The sequence below is a fragment of the Leptosomus discolor genome, chromosome 12 (assembly GCF_034619465.1).
Source record: "Leptosomus discolor isolate bLepDis1 chromosome 12, bLepDis1.hap2, whole genome shotgun sequence".
In the NCBI taxonomy this organism is placed as follows: Eukaryota; Metazoa; Chordata; class Aves; order Leptosomiformes; family Leptosomidae; genus Leptosomus; species Leptosomus discolor.
In genome coordinates this window covers 17745886-17768756 of record NC_141402.1, presented here as the reverse complement: position 1 = coordinate 17768756, position 22871 = coordinate 17745886, and the positions used below count along the sequence as shown (strand labels likewise).

The 22871-nt window shown below is 41.1% G+C and overlaps 1 protein-coding gene across 1 annotated transcript in view; it reads left to right on the top strand.

Moving 5' to 3' along the window:
* Positions 1–22508, top strand: part of LGR4 (leucine rich repeat containing G protein-coupled receptor 4) — a 77219-nt gene extending 54711 nt beyond the window's left edge. The window contains exons 5-18 of the mRNA XM_086472035.1: positions 6513–6728; positions 7385–7456; positions 8338–8406; positions 8994–9065; positions 9152–9223; positions 9924–9992; positions 10423–10494; positions 12114–12179; positions 13213–13284; positions 14237–14308; positions 14613–14738; positions 15578–15699; positions 16378–16452; positions 19529–22508. Of these exons, the coding sequence (XP_086328161.1) occupies positions 6513–6728; positions 7385–7456; positions 8338–8406; positions 8994–9065; positions 9152–9223; positions 9924–9992; positions 10423–10494; positions 12114–12179; positions 13213–13284; positions 14237–14308; positions 14613–14738; positions 15578–15699; positions 16378–16452; positions 19529–20805 (2452 nt within the window). The 3' untranslated portion in view covers positions 20806–22508. The remainder of the gene's footprint in view (positions 1–6512; positions 6729–7384; positions 7457–8337; positions 8407–8993; positions 9066–9151; positions 9224–9923; positions 9993–10422; positions 10495–12113; positions 12180–13212; positions 13285–14236; positions 14309–14612; positions 14739–15577; positions 15700–16377; positions 16453–19528) is intronic.
* The last annotated feature ends 363 nt before the right edge of the window (positions 22509–22871 follow it).

Genomic DNA, 22871 nt, shown 5'->3' with positions numbered 1-22871 from the left:
GGGACCGACCTTCAAATAAGTCTGGATTAAGCTATGGCCATCAGAATGGGAAAGGAAGAAATTCACACACATTTTCTTTTTAACCTCAAAACCGATACAAACTTAAATAATGCTGAACGTGCCTTTCTCCTTTGAGGTTTTTTTTTAGCATGAAGAATGTGTGAGAGCTCTCCTGAGCTTGTTTGATTGTGCTGAAAAATCTTTAAATATGCAGCAGTTTAAATACACTGCTTCGTGAACTTTACATACTCACTGAATGACAAGAGTCTCATTTTTCTATACCACGCTCACCTTTAGAAGCTGTTCTGGTTTTCTTGAAAGTGAGGTATGGGTATTTCTTGTGAGCTTCAGGAATCTCTGGGATTTTTGTAGCCTTATGTTCTTTTTTAACTGTTTGGGCTTGCTTAAGGAATTGCTGATGTTTAAGTAAAAATCAGAGAATTATTTAGAAGCGGAATGATTAGAAACTTAACAGGGATAGTGGAAGTTACCCAGTGTGCAGGTAAAGATCAGCTGAATCCTCAGTGGGTAATTTGCAGCAAATTTTACATGATCTCTGACTGGTACCATCTTAAACATTTAAATGGAAGAAGTAGATGTGCTGGCACATCAGCACTGGTGGCCAAAATAGCTTTGGCATGTATCATTAGTTTTTGAGAGCTGTTGTAGATTTGTCTTTGAATAAAGCAAATCCTTGTATTGATGTTTTCAACACATAAGGTGCAGAGAGCTGCTACTTGATACAGTGAGCAAACGTGCTGAGTATTTTAAAGTACCTCTGTTAACATGGTGGGTTTATTGCCTTGCATTGTGGCAGAATTTCCTAGGTACCAGGCTTATCAGTACTCAACTTGAAAACCTAAAAATCTACTCCAGTGTTATTTGAGTGATTTCTTTGTGGTTTTTGAAGGAGCACTTTAAAGAGCAAAGTTCTTAAACCACTTCTGCTCAATGGCAATCATTGAATGTAAGAGTTGCGAGTGACTTTCCTTTTATTAACGTCAATGTTAAACTCCTGCTATTAGTACAAGGCTGTTAAAATTTCCTAGTCGCTGAGGCCTGGAATGCCAAGTGTGGTCACAGGAGAGAGCTAGCAAGGCTGGGAGAGTAGCTGTGAACAAATCTGCGATGATCTGCTCTTCCCAGGCAAATAGCACTAACAAAATGCGCGGCAGTACATTCGTGATGGCGGTTATTTCTAAGATGATGTTTATGAGATGTATCTCACATCCACAACACCCAGGTGGGCTTCACAGCAAGGAGCGTGACCAGCCCCTCGGGCAGCAGGTACAGTGCTGGCCACGGGCATGCTGTTGGTGGTTTGTTCCAGGAGAGCAAGAGTTGACCGTAACGTGCCTGGAGAGACTACAGGATGAGAGTAAAACGGGGAGATTTTTTTTTCTCCTCCTGCTGAGCTTCGTGCCTCGCTCTGCCCATCACATTTCTGATCCCCCCGGACTGGCTGGGGTCACACCAAGGTGCGCATTTCGCAGCCTGGCTGCGGCGTGACCCTACTTGCGCGGCTGAGGGATGCTCTGCCTTGCCGTCCGCTGGTCCAGCGGGGGGGCAGCCTCGCTGCCTGGCACCTGGTGTCTCTCGGGGGGGTGGGAACAGAATAAACCTGAGAAGCAGCCCCGGAGGGGCTGGGCAGCTGGAGGAGATGTGCGAGCATGATGCTGGAGGCCTCCCCAGCGCTACCCACGAGGGATGCAGGCTGTAGGGCACCTGCCCTGCGCGGCGTGCTGGCCAGCCCAAACGGGGTGTCCTTCCCTCGATGCTACGCTGGCCTTTTAGCCGTTTTAACCCTGTAAGCAGACGCTGCACCCAGTAACAGCGCTGTGGTTTGGTGTGGTGCAGGGGCCCTTCGGAGACCAGGGCAGGAGGGGGCTTGGCTGGCTTCTGGGGCATCCTGAGAAAACACTGAGGAGATTTGGTGACTTTTTTTTTTCTTAAGCTCCCAGTGCTCCAGAAATGAATAAATTTATCAACTTTTTTTCCTGCCTGGTTTTTTCCCTCCCCCCACTGTAATGTATTAAAAAAGCTGGCTGCCATGCCGTGCCACCTCCCAGGTATCTGCTCTCCATACACTAGTGTACTCCTGGTAGGCATGGCCTAAGATTTGTAGTGAAAAGCTGTATGAAAATTTGAAATATACTGGAGTCAGAATGGTATTTTTGTGTGTGTGTTTATTTTACTATGTAAATATAAAAAATTCATATACGTCTATGTGTGTTAGACTTCAGAACTGTTAGTCATTTGAATCGAGGTAGTTTATATTAGTTTTACAGGTTCCTTAAAGCTGAGTTAATTGTTTGAAGACCTTAAGTTGCTATGTTCTGTACTTGTTTTAACAATACTGATATAAGAGCAGCTGAATATATAGGTTTCTATCATCCTCCTGCTCTTTCTCCTTGTGGAGTTGGAGTTCATGTGAGGAGGGAACCTGACAGGTCATAAAAGTGAAGATGACAGCTCTGCGAGCAAACTCTGAATTTATAGACTGAAATGTAAATGTTTCTCACAAGCCAGTGCCTATAGGGAAGCTGGAATTGGAGTAGCTTCTGAAAGATTAAGGAATTTAAGTACATGCTGTGAGCTCTGATTTGAAGAACATAGTCATATCTTTAACACTTTAATGGAAAAGTACAGTCTTTGTAAAAGTTCAGTCCAAGCGAAGAATATTACTTGTACTTTGCTAGTTGTTGGAGCTAGTGAATACTCCCTTATCCCATCTTAAAGAAAAGGTGTCGTCCTTAGTTGTAATATTTTGTGGAAGTTGTCGAATATTTAAGGTTTGTTTTTCTGTTGTTTCACAAAGTACTCAATTACGTGCGTGTCACACTGAATAGAAGCATTTCAGCTGTGTTTTGTGCGTTGTATGTAATGTGGATAAGCTTTGACTGTTGGGAAGAAGAAAAAAGAAAAAATAACTGTGGCGCATCAGGCTTACACTAAGAGGCATGGAGGAACACAGAAAATATGGATGAGACAGAAATGGCCAAATTAGTTAAAAGTAAGTCTTGAGGTATGACAACTAATAACAGAAATCCAGCACATTTAAAAAAAAATAGTATTTTGTGTGTAATCATAATGATACCCACTTTTGGTTTTTTGATGCCGTGCTTGTTGCTATAACATTTGTAAATCACATATTTTCCCTTTGAAACTGTAAATGCAGGTCAATGAAAACTCTGAGCAAAGTCTGTTTTCAACTATTTTGTTGATATATCCGTTGGCCTCTGGGAAAACCTTGGACTAGCACAGTGATCTTCAGACGCAGAGATCGGGAAGTCGCGATGTAAATGGAGAGTGGGAGACACACAACTAATCACAGCGTGACGTCCTGTCTTTCTGCTTGACTTTGGCTTTATGATTTGGCATCGCTAATTACTTTCAGCTCTATTCAGACACTGCATTTGCTAAGATGATGCCAAAAGTTTCCAAGGAAGTGAGAGAGAGCCAGAAAAGCTCCCTCCGTCACCTTCCAAACCTCCCTGCTCAATGGGAAGTGGGTGCTGTTCTTCTTTCCTCCCCCTGCTCAGTGTTACTGCTGTGGGCAGGAGAACACCACAATAGACTGGGTGGCTGTGGAGAGCCCTCAGTTTAAGATGCAGAGTTACTTGGGTACTCGGTCTGTCTGTGCTGGGGGACAGAGGTCTTGGCAAAGCAAACTTGGGATGAAGGGTCTGTCATCTTCTCCGTGACACTCTTTGTTCTCCCTGCCTGAGAGTTTGACTCCCTCGTTGTGTGCGTGTCCATCCTTCTTCTGGTCATCTTCTGCTTGAACGGTGGGAGAGCAGGAGCAGGGCCTGGGGCTTCATTGTGTGTTTTTGTTTTCCAAAGTCTGCTAGAGTTAAACGGAATTCAGCAAGGAGCACAGTGAAAGTACAAACATAGGTGTAGACAAGTAGTCACAAGGACTGAGGCCTGCCTCTTGAGTATGCTGCTTCTCTTAGAAAAAATGAAGGGGGGGGGGAGCCCAGGGAGATTAGTTGGAGAAGACTCGGATATGTTTATTCCACTGGAAAATAATTCTTTTGATCTTCAGGGAGGTGTGTGAATTTAGGAGAGAGAAGAGAGACAGGTAATTTCTAGCTTTGTGTGGGTTTTTTTTTTTTTTTCTGAAGCAGAGCCGCAGGCTTTTTTCATCTCCACCCCCCTCCATTTTTTTTCTTTATTATCATCAGACATTTAATTTCTCTGAAACGTTCCAGTCTCAGTGCAGCCTAAAAGCATTCAAACAGAACAGTGTACACACCTGTCAGACCATGGGGCAAATGATAAGGGGATGCCAGTATACGAACCATAGGAATTAGCTCTTTGATGTATATAGCTTCAGAGCTAATGGCACCTCACTCATCTTAGGAGACGGCCTTTGACTGCAGACAGTTTTGTAAGTTCCCACTTGTATTGGTGTATTTGTTGCTTAATTTGATATATTTCTTGACTTTTTATTATATGGAAATTCAGCTGCTGATGTTTTTTTCCTAATAATTTGGAATATGTAAACCACGTACATCACAGCAACAAAAATCTCTTACGGAAATAATTAAGTGCATTAATTCTTGACCAAGCTTGTCTTCTCACTTTGAGTTCAGCAAGTCCTTTAAGTGTTGGGCTGCAGAAGCCCTTTGACTACTATTTAAGCTGTTGTGACTGAGCCTGGTGACAAACACAGCACAGTCACTTGGTCCACTCTGCCAGCCCGGAGAGGGATGGGTTGAATGGCTGGAGGTGATGACTTCTTAAACTAACCCAGCTAGACTTTCAAGAGCATGTCTGGTCATGGCTTTAGAAACACAGCGACTGCTTAACTCAAAACCTGTGCTGATTTGTATCGTAATGAACATCGATGCTAACGAGGAGGGTATACATGTGTCGTCTCCCCGGACAGCAGCGCACGTACCGTGGCTGGGACAGGAATCATTTCGAAGCAGTTACGCAAGGTGTTTTCTTCGTCGTTTGCAGTGAAGTCAGCACAGTTCAGCCGTGTGTTGATCTAGAGAAGACAGCCTCTAGGTCAGAGGACAGTCAAACATTGCGTGTTGCTCTCAGCCGTACGCTGGCTCGGGTCCGTTACAGTCTGTTTTTTTCCCATCTCGTGGGCTGTCACTGCTGACCTTTCCTCATCCCTGTGTGAAGGGCAGCACTTTATTAATGTTGTGCTTCTTCCTGGGCCGTCACTTGCCATTGCCCATTCCTGGGCTTCCATCTGTGTAGATCCAAGCTTAAGCTTTTAGTATGGGTAATCTTCCACTTGTGTGCCTGACACATCTGGTTACACAGTGTAGTGTAGACACACCTGAACCGGTCCCTGTCTGTGTCATCTGCCTGCCCGGTTGCCAGTGATGCTATCCAGGTAACTACACTGCTGGTGTAGGAAGATGAGAAAACAAATTGGTTCAGAGCATATTGTATGAGAAAAAAAGCACATGTCATTTGTCGTGAGAGTTTCTGTTGTTGCTGCCAAAGCCATCAGACAAGGAGTTGCAGTATCAGATTTGTCAGTTGTCACGGATCAGGATTCTGGATGAGACTCTGACGGTAACACCTGCACCTCCCCTTGTGAGGGCTTCACGTCTGGAGCTGAGGATGCATTTTAGCCTCGTAGGTTTCCAGGTGTAGAGTTCTGGTTTTGATGCTTTGAAACCTGAAGAAGCAGTGAGACCCCATAGCATAGGTGAGCCGGTAACTGTAGCAGAACTAATTGTCATACTTGTTTGGTTATTTTTTTTCTTTGTATGAAAGATAGTTAAGTCACTTTCCACATGTGTCACTACCAGTAATATTGGTGTCTGGAGTTCATTCGGGGAAAAAGTGTGATGGCAAATCCCATAATGTACAATAGTCAACAGTGCTAACGTGCTATTTTGCATTGTGTTGTGGAGCGTGTTAGGAAGGATCAGATACAAGAGTGAAAGAAATGTCTCAGTTTTAGTTGATGATATAATGTTTAGTTTGTCAGGATGATTCACAACTCTGACTTTATTCAAGAGCTGCTTTTAATAATCTCGTTTTCTAAAGTAGTCACTGAAGGTGTATTGCAGTACCACAAATGAAAGCGTGTAACAGTATACAGTGCTATTGACGATGTAGCTAGAGGGATAATCAGCTCAAATGAGTAAATGCCTCTGCAATCGTTGATAGGCTATCAAGCTACCATTTAAAGACTTGTTCCAGTATCAGCAGCTGGGGGGTTTGTAGGGGGAGATGTCCGTAGAGTTACCAGTTCAGTTAAGCTGATCATAAGCATATGAATTTGTTAAAATGTTTTACTAAAATCATCTGGGAAGAAGTTTTTTGTGAAGCTTTCTTTTATGGGCTCTCCCTTTGCCTTGAAAGGATCTTCATGCCTTGTTCAGTAAACCTTCAAACTTTCTGATATGAAATTATTTCAGGAAAGCATATTTAAGCTGAAAAAAACCATTCAGGAGTAATAGGACTTTAATCGGTACTTTTACTTATCTGTAGTTTGTGAGTTTACTGTGTGAATTCTTTCTGTTTTAATGTAGGCGTTTAGATGCGAACCATATTACTGCCATACCAGAAGACAGTTTTGAGGGTCTGGTGCAGTTGCGTCACCTTTGGTTGGATGACAACAGTTTGACAGAAGTCCCCATCTATCCGCTCAGCAATCTCCCCTCTCTGCAGGCGTTAACGCTGGCTCTCAACAAAATAACGCACATTCCTGACTATGCATTTACAAATCTTTCAAGTCTTGTTGTTCTGTGAGTATTTGTAACTGTATTTCATAGGTCACTGATTCTTTCCTGAGTTACAGTTTTGATGAATCTGGGATGGCACTGAAAATGGTGCTTTAGCTCAGTGATCTAGTAACAGCTTGTACTGCCAACATGAGATGATACTTTGTACTAGACAAGCTGCTGAAGGTTTGCTGAAGACTTTTTCTGCTAAACAGAAAGTCAGTGGGCTATGAGTAGTGAGATTGACTTATATTTTCCTGACATCTCGTTTTATCAATGAATACTTCAATCCAATGGTTGACAGAGAAAGCTTTCAGAGATGTTAAAATAAGAAAATATTATCTGCCACAGACCTGCATCTGTGTAGTCTTGAATATATCCAAGGATGAATATGAAAAATTAGTTGATTTATATGTTTAAATCCTGTTTTTATGATACTTCTGGATAACGAGTAAAGGTTTAAAATAGGTTGTCTTGATTGCGGGCGATCTGTTCTCTTCCCCTATGAGGAGGAAATATTTCTGTCTGGAAGCAAAAGACATTCTTCTGCATAATCCACCCCATGCAATGTTTTTGCTAAACCGTTTGACTGTCTTGATTCCACAGAAATATCTGCGAATTTGTTAGTTTATATGAAATCATTCACTTGTTCTCATACTTGTTTTGGTTTTGCTTTTTAGACATCTTCATAATAATAAAATAAAAACTATAGGAAAACACTGTTTTGATGGATTAGACAACCTTGAAACCTTGTAAGTATGCTCCTTAAAGTAATTTATTGTTCAGTGTTTGTCTCATTCCCAGCTTAGTCAAGGTTACCTTGCTGGTACAGTGAAGATTTTGCAAATAAGGCATGTGTGCACCGTGCAACATGCCACCAACGACTAGGTCCAGCTCAGGTTTTGGAACTGAAGGCTAGTATTAGTGCAGTGCTCCACCAAAACTAATTAACTATGTTGAGAGCCAGGTAAATATTAGCCTGGGTGAAATGTCACCCTGGATGATGTGACTGTAATGTTCCTAACCCTGATCTAGCTGGTGTGTCTTTGCATAGCACTCCACTGAGTCAGGTGGATGTATCGGAAGTGTTTGAGTGGCCTGTGGGTGATAAGGGACAAATATTTGTTTCTCAGATTTACCGTGGGATTAAACGTATTTAATATACCCTGCCAGAACTGTCGTGTGACGATAAGAGGTTTCTCAGAGGGCCCCGGTGGGCTGTTTCTCCACGGCCTCCTCCCGTACTCGGTGGGCACCGCTGCCTGCCAAGGGGACTGTTGCTCACACATCCCCACAGCTCCTGAACCGCTCCTCTGCAGGCCGGTAGAAAACAGCCCAGCTCCTGGTTCCCTGCCTCTTGTACAACAGATTCACCTGCCTTCACTCCAAATACTGACACATGTTAAGATGATGGTCTGGTTTATCTGAAACAGCGAGCCTTACGTTCCTTTGGACAGAAACAGGGGATGGGGGTGGGAAGCATCACCTCCCCTCGCTATAGTTAGTTATTCTATGGTTTAGTTAAAGATGTTTTGAGAACTTTTTATTTTCATTGAATTGTGTTAAAAACTTATTTTGACAATTCCTGACCACTATGAAGAATTTTATCCTTTTCCTGCTTTGTTTCTTCTAGGGATTTAAATTATAATAGCATGGTAGAGTTCCCTGAAGCCATAAAAGCACTCCCGAGTCTAAAGGAGTTGTGAGTATTACTTATTTTCCCTTTTTACCAGCTTGTTTTCTTCTTTCCATAAATAAAAAGAGAAAAGAAATTCCTGGATTTGTGAATGCTTGTCTTATTATGCAGCAACCTAAATCAGATTCAGTTATGCTAAGTTAATTAAAAGAAAATATAATCATCAGCTAGAGAGGGAACCTATTGAAAATGCTTTTGGAGTTATATAAGCAACCAATTTATTCAGGAGAACCATTAGCATAGATCTTAATCACGAGCTGGTTTTGGCCTCCAGTGGCAGAATTAAGTATTCACTGATCACACATGTTTGCCTTGTCCCCTCCTTAAGAGAGGAAGAAGAAGAGAGAAAGCACAGGATCGTGTTTTGGACAGAATAGTTTCTTTCTAATGAAATATTTTTAGTTTAGCTGATGTGCAGTTGACAGAAATCATACCTTTGAAGTTATTCCTACAGTTTGACTTGTTCCTATTTAACTGCAATCCTATTTTTGGCAGGATTGGGAACTGAGTAGGTGTGAAGAAAATTGCTATTGGTTGCTTCTACTGGCAGTATATTTTTAAATGTTGGTTTTCTTCTTTGCTAATATCTTTAGGGGATTTCACAGTAACTACATTTCCATAATTCCTGATGGTGCATTTGCCGGAAACCCCCTTCTAAGAACGATGTAAGTAATTTTCATGCATCTATTTATAGTCTTTAGCAGACAGCGACTGCAAGAACAATGATTGAAACATGTTTTTCATTTCCCAGACACTTGTATGATAATCCTTTGTCTTTCGTGGGGAACTCAGCATTTCAGAATCTGTCAGATCTGCATTCCCTGTAAGTATCCTCTCAACTGTATAGTACAATAAATGGACAAGAAAAAACGTGGCTAATAATTCAAAATAACTAAATTTTCTGACTGCCTCTTATCTTATAATGTTTTTTGCAGTAAGCTTTAATAAACATTGTCACTGTTGGGAATATCCAGTTTAAGAGCTCTAGTAAATATGCTCTACGACCTTTTTTCTTTTTTTTTTTTAAATCTTCATTATCTTGCATAAGACACATAACCTCAGGCCAAATGCTCAGGTTCTTACTTAAACAAACTGCAATATGTCCTAGGTGGTTTTTGAACAGGGATGTACATTGTGAGAATGTTTTGCAGGTTAGTGCATGCATACTCTCAAAAGATACCAGCTCTGGGGGTGACGAGTAAGCAAAATGGAGTGAGACTTCAAACTTTGACCTACAAACTACCTACGAGTTTACGCTCTTTTCATACATACGTTGATACGACTCTTTCCAGCTTGGTGAATTCTGGTTGTTTGCTAATGGAGGAATAATTTATTAAGCAAATTACTAGTATAAGAAGCAATGAAAAGACTGTCTTTTACAGACTATTCTGTGTAAAATCTAAACAAAGCAATGAGAATGTTAGAATGTCTCCTTAGCAAAAACATGTACCTGGTAGCAGGATTGAATGTCACAATTCATTTGCATAATAATTTACAGCTAATTTTTGTGGGGATTTTTTTAGGGTCATTCGGGGTGCCAGCATGGTGCAGTGGTTTCCTAATTTGACAGGAACTGTTAATCTGGAGAGCTTGTAAGTATCTTCTACAGAAATAATTTCCAATAATTTCTTGATTTTGCCTCTTGTGAAGTGATTGAAATATAATTAGTGGGTCTGGAGAGCAATTGGCTATGTGTTCTCTTCCTGTCAATAAACGTAATTATGTCGCTTTCCGTACTGTGATACCTGGCTGCCTCTTCATTATTTTTTTTTAATAGGGTACGCTGACAACAGCTTATGAAAAGGCCATTGATACTAACCCCCCTCTCACAGCACTGAAAAACAGAAAACTTGGCCTCTTCCAAAAAACCATACCAAAAAAAAAAAAAATGTGGTGGGTGATTCAAACGCCCCAATAGCTGAGACACTGTCCTTATTCTGCTCTCACATACGCTTGTTATGCTAGCTACCATCAACAATGCAAACCTTCATATACGGGTGGGTTTTGGGTTTTTTTTTTCAGAACTCTAACAGGGACCAAGATAAACAGTATTCCTGTTAATTTATGCCAAGAGCAAAAGGTGCTACGAACTTTGTAAGTATGCGCATTGTGCCTCTATTTTCATCTGCAGCAAAATGTTTTAAAAGAAACTGAAATCTAATTTAAAGCAGAAGTATTGCTTAGAATTGCTCGTCCTAGTAGTTCTACCAAAGCTGGAAATGTGATTCTGGTTTCTTGATTCTTCCAAGTCGAGACTCACGGCAGAGTTGATGTAGTGCCATGTGTTCCTGCAACAGGGTCCCCTTTATAGGGATGCGCTGTATTTCTTTTGTACGTTATAAAAGCTCTGTAAGGTGGTGCTGCAGAACAGCATTTGCATCTTCAGGTTCTCTCTGCCACCATTCATTCTGAACACAGCAGCAGCCATCTACATTCACACGTTGAGGAAGAGTTTAGTTCTGGTGCTTTGCTTTTCTGTGTTCAGGACCACAGGAGAGAGCTTCAAGAGAAATGGAGATGAGGATCAGGAACAGGATAGTAATACAAAGGCAAAACAGAAAAAGCAGTAATGATGTGTTAAAATAAATGCAAAACCCCCCAAACTGGTAAATGAAACTGTTGGGAGGGAAGAGGCAAAGCCATGTTTAGAAAGGATACATGCAGGAAAACTTGGAACAAAAGCAAGCACTGAAAATGGAGGAGAAAAATATGTTCTGTTTTATGGAAGAAAAACTGGGGAAAAAGAATGACGAGGTAGGATTTATTGTCAAATGGCAGTTTATCTTTTGAACAGAAATTTGAAGACTGTTTGCAAGTTTCTATTCTCCTTTTTTTTTGCTGCATAGCTTCATAGAAAATTCTGAGCTTGCCTAGCTCTGCTCAGGGAGGTGTCTGAGTGCACTAAATCAAACTTTGTACCAAGTTCCTGCACTGCATACCATCTATCCAGTTTATTCTGAAAAAGCAGATTATCAATAAACCTTAGATTACAACTCTCAGAATTCAAGGAATTTGTACAGTATGGTTTTGGGGTACAGGTATATCCAGGTGCAGAGCTGAAAGCAGTAAAATAGAATATAGAATAATCATAGCAATAGAATATAGAATCAAAAATACTGTCAGGGAGGGATCTGATGAGCTGTTGAAGCCACTACAAAGGCATGGCCTGTTTCTCCATTACATTTCAACTACAGAGCACTAGTTTCAGTTGTTAAAGTTTGTCAAGTAGAGGGGTTTTGGCTGCATTTTTTTAATGCTTGCTTTACATCACTGAATATTTCAGGAAAATAAAAAAAAATAAAATTGTTCACTGAATTCAGAGGCAAAAAGGGAGAGAAACGTAGCTTTTAGAAAGGTTACACGAATAGGGTGAATGTAAGGCAATGAATCAAGATTTTACAGAGTTATATAGACAACCTTACTTGTGCTATTTGCTGACTGTTGCAAACTTGACCTAGCAGTTATGTCTTTCTGCATCTTTGGCTGCATATGTGTATAATCAAGGTGCATAGTGGTGCCGGTCAGGACAACTGCGGAGAGGTCATACTTGTGATCCCCTTCCTGATTTTCTCTAAACTCTAAACTTAGTTTTTCTGCAGAGTGTTAGTAATGGGAAGATTTTTCTTCCAATGCATTTAATGGCTACAAATGATGAGATGTTTCAAGTAGAAAAGAGTTCAGCTAAGCCCTTTCTCCTGTTTTCTGTTTGGAAGGGACTTGTCTTACAACAATATAAAGGACCTCCCAAGTTTTAAAGGCTGCCACTCCTTGGAAGAAATGTAAGTAGAAGTACATGTTGTTTGTCTTATATTACCTCCTTAGTGTGCTGAGTCCAAGTGTCTAGAAACTTTTTTGTTTCATGTTTGATCATAAGATTAAGGACAGAGGAAGATAATACGACCATCTCATGTCCATAATACGACCAGGAGTGTGCTGGACAGAATTCAACCACTTGAGTTTTCCTCAATTAGCTAAGGTTTAACTGTTCCTGTGGCACAAAAAAGAACGAAGGACACCTTAACCTTGCATTTCATAGTAGCATTGCTGTATGCATAAATGGAATGAGCATTTATGTGTTTTCCTTCCTGCCTTTTATCTCTTCCACGCTTCTTCAGTTCCCTCCAACCATCAGCTTGTTTTTCTCTAGTCCCTGTGAGACACATCCAGAACCTATCCTTGCTTTTCTTTGCTTCGTTGCTTTAAAGCTTCTTAAGCTTTATTTCCAGACCCTACGTATGTTCCTACTTCTCCTTCTTTCCCATTAACCGGAGTGGGGCTGATAGACGTCTCACAGGCCTTTGCTGTTATACTCTTGACATCTTCGGGCTTGTTGTACAAACGGTTCATTGTAAAGGAAGCTAGTGAACTGGAAGTATAATTTGCCCATTAGCTCTTGAGGCATTTCTCAACATTTTCCATTCATAAATCCGTATTTTGAGAAATGAAAGTGCCTCCAGGGTTAGAATACGCCTAAAGATTCCCTGCAGAATAAAGTAGATTTGTTTTAAACCTCAGTGTGAGTCTTCGAAGTTCACAGTGTGTAACTTTTAGCTTGGAAATAATTCAGCTCACGCTTAACAGTCTCTTCTAAATTAAATGAGTTGTGAATTGGGATTGGGCAGAGATGCCACGAAAGAGCTTCATGGTTGTATTAACATGGCTAATGTGAAATACTTAAACAGTTTGCCTACGAGGGGGAACGAGAAAAATCTTGCCATTGGTAAGGCTGAAGCTATGTATTAGCAGGCACCGAGCTCTCCCTTGGTTTGAAGTCAGCCAATAAAGTTCTGTTTCTACTTCTTCACTTCACAGTTCCTTACAGCATAATCAGATCCATGAAATCACAGAGGATACCTTTCAAGGACTGTCCTCCCTTCGTATCCTGTAAGTGCCCAGAGCTGCATACTGAGTAAAACAAGATAATGTTTTGGATTCCCATGTAAACTGACGTCAGGGTTTGGTGTTACAAATCTGATTGATGGCAAAGGGCCAGGTATGCTGGATCTGAAAGTGAAGCAAACCATGTAGAAGAGATGCTAGCAGCAGCAAGTTTCAGTCCCGTTCTTTCTGTTCTCTATTTTGTTTTTCTAGCCTATAAAGGTGATTTTTAAAAAAAAATATATGTGTATGGAGATAAAATTAGGTCTTTTTGCTAGTCCACTATTTTGCATTATATTATTACTATATTATTCCATTATATAGTATTTATTGAAGAGACTCTGACTGTTTTCTGCAAGAGGAGCAGATCAGTAAACAAAATTATCCCCTCCCCTTGCATCTGTAGCCATATGAAGATTATATAGGAACATTGAAATGATCAGAAACAAAAAATCCCCAAATTGACAGGTTTTTTTTTTTAAAAGGAGTGTCATAATATTAGTCATGGTGGTCCAGCGGGAGCTGGAGCTGGATTTTGAAATACAGCAAAGCCAATGCCCTTCTGCTTCTTCTGTTGTCTTCCCCCACCCCTGCAGACGTGCCCTGCTGAAGGTGCAGTTGTCACCGAAGGGATCCTCCTGGCACCTTCAGCCTGGGCATGGGTGGTGCCAGAGCCAGCCTCTGCCTTGGGAGTGCAGGCTGAGCTGCTAGGGCCAGGAAGGAAGGGAAAGGGGGCGGGAATGGGAGATGGATTCCGCTTTGGGGATGCGGTGGAGCAGGATACAGCTGCCTTACCAAGGGATACTGCACCTGGGCAGAGAGGGGAAATGGGACGTTTTTTCAGCTTTTCGAACAATGGCATAATGTATTTGTCACCTTAGCTTTTTTTCTCAATACGGTGGCTGTTACAGAGTTTTGATGAAACTGCTAAAATAATCTCATTTGGCATTAATTGCAGTGACCTCAGTAGAAATCAGATCCATCAGATCCACAAGGAAGCTTTCAGCACCGTTGGAGCTATTGTTAACCTGTAAGTAGACTGTTGTGTGCAGTGACCTCCTCTCTCTCTGGTTAAACGGCTGAGATAGTAAATATTTTTAGCTTAAAATTGATACGTGCCCATTGTGCATTTCATCTGTGTGAATCATGAAACCTCTTACTAGCTGAATGTATGCAGGGCACGCTGCTTTAGAGTGCCTGTTGCACTGGCAGGCATTTGCCAGACCACAGCCTCGGTATGGGACTTCAAAAAGCCTTCCTACTTGAATGAAATGTGTGCTGTAGGATCTTCAACCTTACTTTGTTGTAACACTGTCTTAATATTCACGTTTCAGAGACCTAAGTTTCAATGAACTCACTTCAGTTCCAGCTGAAGGATTGAGTGGACTGAACCAGCTTAAACTTGCAGGCAATTCTGAGTTGAAGGAAGCTTTGGCAGCCAAGAACTTTGCAAAGCTCCGGTATGTTGGTAAATAACACCACGAAGTGCCTCAGTTATTTTGACAGTAACAAGCAATGTGACAATAAATGAAGGCGGTTTAGGTAACACTCAAGAAAAATGATCAGGCCCTTTGCTGAGTCCTGTAGTGCCTTAACGTTGACATATACTAAAGGGCATCTGACTGCTCTGGTATAGAAGCCATTTGCAGACATCTTTCTTGGAACCTTTTATATTTTTCCTCCACCACTTTTCAGGCAGATACCATCTGGCTTTGGAGTAGTGCTTGGGGTGGATTCCATTTGTTATTGAACGGAGCACATCTGTCTTTCAGAGTGTGGAGAAGGGGAGCAGACGCGCAGGTGTCTGATTCCATGATCACCACCCTTTATACATACTCTGTTTATTCTTGGAAGTGAATTATAAGGGTAACAGTAATAATTCAAATGGAAACCTGGTGCTGATTTCAGTGGGAGGTGGATCAGGCAGCGATTAACTGCTTTGCATTTTCAAAGATCTTTCTGCGCATTAAGAAGAATCAGTTAGAAACGTTCACATACTGTCTGACGGAAAAGTTTGAGATGAAGATACTGTAGAACAAGTAGCACAGAGAGCTAAACACTACAGAATTTTCTTTGTACTCCTTGCGTCAGCCGAGACTTAAAGGACAGGTGATGCATCCATCTCAGTACAAAGGTTCATCAGAAATGGGTACAACTGATCTGATTTGAAATAGTTTTTATTAGCAACCGTGACAAAAAGATGCTTCAGTTTTAGCACTGACATGTACCACTTAAATATTCATTTTTAATAGATGGTAATCTTAACTTTGATGACAGTGTTGTTCTGCCTGTATTTCAGGTCACTCTCTGTACCATATGCTTACCAGTGCTGTGCATTTTGGGGTTGTGATTCTTATTTAAACTCTAACGCTGAAGATTCCAGTCACCAAGATCAAGGTGCCCTGATGGATCGGGAGAAGGGTAAGTGTTCCATTGTACTAAACCAGCAATATTGTTTTGGGCCAGGCTAGACTGCATAATGGTGTGCATTGCCTTCAAATAAGGAAATGTGGAACATGTGAATCTTTATAGGGATACAAAAGATGTCTCTGGAAGTGCTTAGCAATTGCTTACAGATCAGCAGTGCCATGTTCCTTCTAACTGTGTGAAATGGATTTATCTGATAGTGTAAGACTTGCCTGTCTTGAAAAAAAAAACGTAAAAAAAACCAATTTTTTAAAAAAATTCCTAAACTGCCAGTATTGTTTCTGTCATTTTCTGCTCTGGCAGAAAATGTTTTATGGTTCCCAGTATTTCAGCCTTCCTGTTCAGAAAGGGCTTGTCCTTCCACTGTCTACTTCAAGGCCTATAGATCTTTCCCCGGTGATGAAAGATGTTGCTGCTTTGTTCTAAAGCATTGTGAGTAGCTGGGACAGGCGGCAGTAACTCAAACTGCTGCAGCGATTTCTGCACTGAGCATTCGACCTTCTGTGGCAAACCAGAACAGCTCCGCTTGTTAAAGGCTTGAACGTTGGTGAAGTGTTAGGCCTTTGATCTTTCAAAGGACTACTTCCATCCCAGGCAGCTTCACTGCATTTCACTTTTTTTTTCCCCCCCCTTCCTACAACTAACCTGTTTTTCATTTTTACTTGGATACAGCTGATGCAGATGCTCTAAAAAATGAGGAAAATGAGGAACTGGGACAGACTATTATTCACTGTACACCAGCAACAGGTAAATCTTATAATGTGCTTTAGCCACATTGTGAACTTCAGGCGTGGTGTTACGCAAATAGCTGTCTGCAGAATTACATGTTTCATTCCTCGTAGTCATTCTGTGCACAGAAGATTAAATTCTACATATGCTTGGGTGAAACTTCATTTGATGTCAGTGTTGTTTTGGATGAGCAGTCACAAAGATTTGGCTTGGCTTTAGACACATAGTACTATATTGGAGAACTATGCTAGGAAAAAACCAGAGGTTTGTTTCCATAAGCAGAACAATCAAGACTAATACTTCTGTTTGGAGCCTGCTGTGTTTAATGCACTGCCCCCTAATTCTGCGTTAGTCTTGCCAAAGATACGTCTGTGGAGCAGACTGTATGAATGCTCATCTGTTGCAGTGAGAAGTCAGCCTCTGCTTTAAAAGCTTAACTCAAACCGCTGTCATTGGTGGTTTTAACTAAGCTTGATGTCTTTGCAGGAGAGAGGATGAGGAATGCTTACGTGATCTGTGTCCCTAGCCCTGCTATAGCCATGTTAACTGACAGCAGAGGGCCATTAAAAGTAGCTGGAGGAAGCAATAGCATCTTAAACTGCTGCAGATATTTGTGCACTGAGTAGTCTTGTTGGCATACCGGACCTGCTCCAATTCGGGCTAGAACAGTCCAGGAGTATTGAAAGTCTTTGATGTTGCAAACGAATATTTCCATTCTAGGCAGCTTTGCTGCTGCCCTTCTGCTTATCTTCCTCAAACTGCAAACTTCCACACGTGGTTCCACTCGGCTCCTAAAGCACCTGCTGTGGTGCCTCCTGCTTCCTTGCCTTTGCCGTGGGTTCTCCAGAGGATTCCTTCTATACCTCTTGTTACCCTCCTGTTTGCATAAACAAGAACACATAGATGGGGGAACAGTATGCTTCCAGTGAAGTTACTTCTGCATGAGCAGGGGGGTTCCAAGTCTTGTTTCCTTCTCTTTGCCTAAAACCGGTATTTTACATCCATTGTGAAAATCTGCTCGCTCTTCATCTTTTGGGCCAGCTCCAGCTTCAGTATACGGAATATCACACGGATTTCTTGATCACAGTCAAAAAAAATTGTGGTCAGAAAGTCAAATACATTATTAATGTAACTGTACGTGAACTGAGAATTAATTTGACCGCTGCTGCTTGTTTGCTTTTGATCTCCTGTTCACAGAATGAGAATTCAGATGGTGTGTTACATGGGTTAAATCTTTAAAGCCTTTAGCTCTCTCTTTTTGCCCATGCCAGAGATGCTGTAGCTCTAAAAGGAATGAAAAGCTTGTTTTACGAGTTCACAATTTGCCTTGTTTTTCACCAGTCCCTCCCATACTAACAACTTGTTTTCCATGCCATGCTGTCGTCTGGTCATAAGTAGGACACTCCACCCACCGTGTAAGTTCTGAATCATCACTCATCTCGTAGATCCACTTTCTGCTTTGCCTAATGGCAGGAAGGGATTGCTGAACAGTGGCGCTCGAGTAGCAGAGCACTGAAAGCCGTGAAACTCATCCTTCTGAGCATGAATTTCACCTGGTGGGCTGGGAGTATTAGTGAGACAGGAGGATAACTTAACTCTGAGGACAGTTACACCTTGGGAGAAGGACAGGGAAGTGTGGTGGGTTTTGTTTGTCTAAAGATACCTCGCTGTACAGCTACTAGAAAACAGACTTCAAATCGATTTTGGAAGCACAGCGTTGACATTTTTAAATTTCCTAAGTAGGAAAGTGGTTTTATTTTTAAGTAGACTCAGCTTAAGAGGTATTGTTGTGTCATGTGAATGTACTGTAAAAATGTTCTGGTGAGGATGTTTTACAGGAATACTTGCAAAAAAAAAAAAAGGGATTTTACTGCTGATTTTACTGGTCTGATAATCCAGTTAGCATCATTATTTCTTGCCCAGAAATGACGTTTGCTCGTTTAAACAAACAAAAAAGATTCTTTTTTGACTTGTCTGTTCAGTAATTGCTGGAAGTTACTTCAAGCCCTGGGAGATTTTTGCACCGACATTCGCTCATTGTCCGCAGTTGCCGCTCCAGCCCGCATTAGGGATGGGTTGTACTTGCCTTCCACCTGCCTAAAGGGAGGGCATGAGCTGTGCAGAGCTGGGAGTCACGGGCTGAATGCGGCTCAGAAGCTCCAGCCCGAGGTGGCAGCGCAGTTCGGCATTTCTCTGCTCTGCCTTCAGCTCCCAGAGTGCCCAACTGCAGGGAGAGATCCCCAGCTATTGTGCTTCGGACAATTAGCAGTGCCTAATGGGGATGTAGGAGAGGTTAAACTCTTCTAATTGTTACTTAAAATCAGTAGGATTTCCCTATGGAATAAATAGCAATTAGAAGGATTAGAAGGGTAAGCAGTAGTAGTGACCTTTTTTTTCCTTGTCTCACCTTGTATTATTTTGCTTGTTGGACGTTTTTTATTATTTAAGCTTTTTTAAGTGGCAAAAGAAGAAGAAAAAAAATCATTTTCCTTATTTGACTTTCCAAGCTCACAGTGCCTTTCAGTGACGAGGGTGGGGGAGAGTGCTTGTGGTGAATTCCTGTCCCTATTAAAGCTGATTAAATTGAATTTGTTGGCTGTTTTACAGATGTTTCCTTGTGACCAAAAGTTACTCCAGAAGGCATGTTTGTGAATCAGTTTTTGAGAGAACATGTTACTTCTAAAAAATTCCTTCCCCTTAAAGTCAGTTGTGAACATTTCCTTTTATTTTGTTACCAACTGTTTTTATGAAGTATGAAATCCAAAGAAAATTAAAAGTATTTAGGTGGCACTAATAAAAGCTATTTTGAGTAGCTAACAGGTAATTAAGTTTGTTTAGCGTGCTTGTTTATACAGAGTATTCTCAAGTGACCATTCATCACAGTAATTATTATTTCAGGCATAATTAATTAGTAAATAGCTTCAGCAGAATAGCTTACTTTCAACTGACCTATTTAGCAGTTCAGCTGTGTACTCTATTCAGGAATTAATGAGGAGTGCTCTGGTAATACCTTTTGAAAATCTTGCTTATTAAGGCACGATTTTTTTCCCTAAATCGATTATCCTTCTGTTTTTGTTTTTTTTTTCTCTTCTAGGTGCTTTTAAGCCGTGTGAATATTTATTGGGCAGCTGGATGATTCGACTTACTGTCTGGTTTATTTTTTTGGTTGCTTTGTTCTTCAACCTGCTTGTCCTGTTAACAGTATTTGCATCCTGTACTCCGTTGCCATCTTCCAAACTGTTTATAGGCCTGATTTCTCTCTCTAACTTATTTATGGGAGTCTATACTGGTATTTTAACTTTCTTGGATGCTGTCTCTTGGGGAAGATTTGCTGAATTTGGCATATGGTGGGAGACTGGCAGTGGTTGCAGAGTTGCTGGGTTTCTTGCAGTTTTTTCGTCAGAAAGTGCCATTTTTTTCCTGATGTTGGCAGCTGTTGAACGGAGCTTCTCTGCGAAGGAGATCATTAAAAAGGGGAAAAGCAATCGCCAAAAACAATTCCAAATTGCGGCAGTTTTTGCTTTCCTGTGTGCTGTGGTAGCAGGATGCTTACCACTTTTTTATAAAGCGGAGTACTCGGCGTCACCCCTTTGCTTGCCCTTCCCCACTGGAGAAACACCTTCGTTAGGTTTCACAGTGACTTTAGTGCTCCTGAATTCATTAGCGTTTTTGCTAATGGCTATTATCTACACTAAACTGTATTGCAACTTGGAAAAAGAGGACCTCTCCGAAAACTCGCAGTCCAGCATGATTAAGCATGTCGCTTGGCTAATCTTCACAAACTGCATCTTTTTCTGCCCTGTTGCATTTTTCTCATTTGCACCGTTGATCACGGCAATTTCTATCAGCCCTGAAATCATGAAGTCTGTTACTTTGATATTTTTCCCGTTACCTGCTTGCCTGAACCCAGTCCTGTACGTATTCTTCAACCCAAAGTTCAAGGAAGACTGGAAGTTGCTCAGGCACCGTATGACCAGGAAGAAGGGAGCGGTAGCGATTGCCGTCAACGCTCAAGGGGGCTGCGTGACGCAGGACTTCTACTACGACTGCGGCGTGTACACCCATTTGCAGGGCGGCGTCGCCGTGTGCGAATGTTGCGAATCGCTCCTGTTGTCCAAGCCCGTGCCCTGTAAACACTTGATCAAATCACACAGCTGCCCCGCGCTGGCAGTGGTGCCTTGCCAAAGGCCCGATGGCTACTGGTCGGACTGCGGCACCCAGTCAGCCCACTCCGACTACGCGGATGAGGACGACTCCTTCGTGTCGGACAGCTCGGACCAAGTGCAGGCCTGCGGCCGGGCGTGTTTCTACCAAAGCCGGGGATTCCCTTTGGTTCGTTATGCCTACAACATCCCGAGAATTAAAGACTGAAAGGCTTCTTGCCCTCAGCTGCTCTAATAAAGAGCTATAATGCTTCGGAGACTGTTGCCTGTTTTGACCTTTCAAGCAGGAAGCACTTTTGTAATCGTTTTGTGTCGTTTGTAAAGAAGGGAAGCGGGCAGTAACTTCTTGAGCCATACATTTAAAAATAATTAAACGAATAAATCAATTGCCCTGACTGTAAATAATTGGTAAACCGAATTTGTTACCCAATATTTTTACTCTTTCCACGCGATAGTGGTTTCTTTTATACAGTTTTTTACATGCTAATGGTGTGTTTCCACATTGTACTCCAGTTGTACTTTGCTTCTGCTGTTGGCAAGGTAAGTTCTGTTGATTTTTTTTTTCTCTGCCAAAGCACAATATAAAGGACAGCTGTTTAATATTAAAGAAATTATTTTTAAATGTGATTTTTCTATAATTAAGCAAAAAAAAACTCTCTTGCTAGCTTTGTGTAGTGTATTCAGCATTGAATCTCAGGATGAATTTTACTGCAGGGCCAAAAAAGGGATTAATTCTCCCATATGTAACTGTGACAGCAATATAGGAATACCGTGTTTGTTTTGTATTTCAAGCCAACGTTCAGTTTTTAAAAGTGGTTTTGTTGTAATAAAGCACTTGTAATCCACAATATCTGTAGACTATGAAATAAGAATTAACAGCTGTCAGGAATAATAGGGTTGAACACAGTTTTCCAGTGATGATGCGTTACTTCAGGTGAACCACAGCAACTTTCTTCAGTATTATGCAGTCGGGTCACACTGTTGGAAGGAATATCCGTGCATCAGGGGGTTGTTAGCAGTGCTGTCAATGTATACAGCTCATGTCTTTGCAGAAAGACTGGCTAGTACTCTGCAGCCTGTTGAATGTTACAGCACTCCAATAATATCTATGAATAGGCTGAGATTTTAGCTAATGGCAGGAAATCAGAAAGCGGTTTTGCAATAAAGAAAAACATTTTTTCCAGTTATTTTCTTGAAAGTGAAGTACACTGTGCAAAGTCACTGATTTTCTTGTAAATCGGTGCGATGTTTTTAAACCATTCAAGTCCTGAGACCCAAATGATTTAAATACAATCAGCGATCCATTTATCTATATTTAGTTTGAAATCTGATTGATAGAAAGTTATGAATGCATGATTAAGTAATTTTGTATGTTTCTTGAACAATACGCTAAATCAAGAGCAAATCCACTGCCATCCCAGTTACTCCGGAGACATTCTCGTCAAGATTTAAAGCTAGATTGCTGTTTTGAGAATTAAACTGTATATACTGTTCATACAATGAATTTTTATCTTTGTATTGTAAATTATTTGATAGAACACATGATGGGAAATGTGGCTTCAGTTCGTTTTGTTAATTAAAGCTACCTCCTAAACAATAGTGTCTGCCAGTAGCAGAATGTTTAAAATGTGGTTTATATACTTTTTGCATTGTAAATAGACATGGTTGTATATTGTCACTGTAATAAAAACAGAATCCTTGTATATCAAAATCATGTAGTTTGTACAAAGTATGGGAGGATTATTTACTGTATGCTGTTAATTTTGTAAGCCAAAATATTCACATGTAAAAACGAAAGAGGAGAAAACCAGCCCAGAGTTGTTAACTCTTATATTTACACTCATGAATATTACATCTGCAATTAGCATGGAATGTTACACTGAAAGCAAATAAAGGGTACCTGAATATTGACTGTTATTTATCTCTGTTTTTCAAAAGTGAAAGCTGAAAATGCTGCACATGTAAAATTATTGAGCATAAATAACATGTCATGTGGTGAGAGTTTAGGGAGAGAATTGCCAGCGAAGTAGAAAGTTGCCAGTTTCCAAGTGGATGAATGATCTCGGTCTAATGCTGACTCTCAGCATACAAAAGGTTAAAACCTTCAGGGAAGTGTTTGCCCTCTTATAAAGCAGTCTCTTTATTAAAGACTTTATTACGCGTTGTATTTGAGTTGAAATGTTTTTAAGTATGGCTTGGGAAATCATACACATGATGAGTTTGGTTTTGATACTATTTCTATGCTGAGAGTCGTGGGGGGGGGGGTTTAGCCAT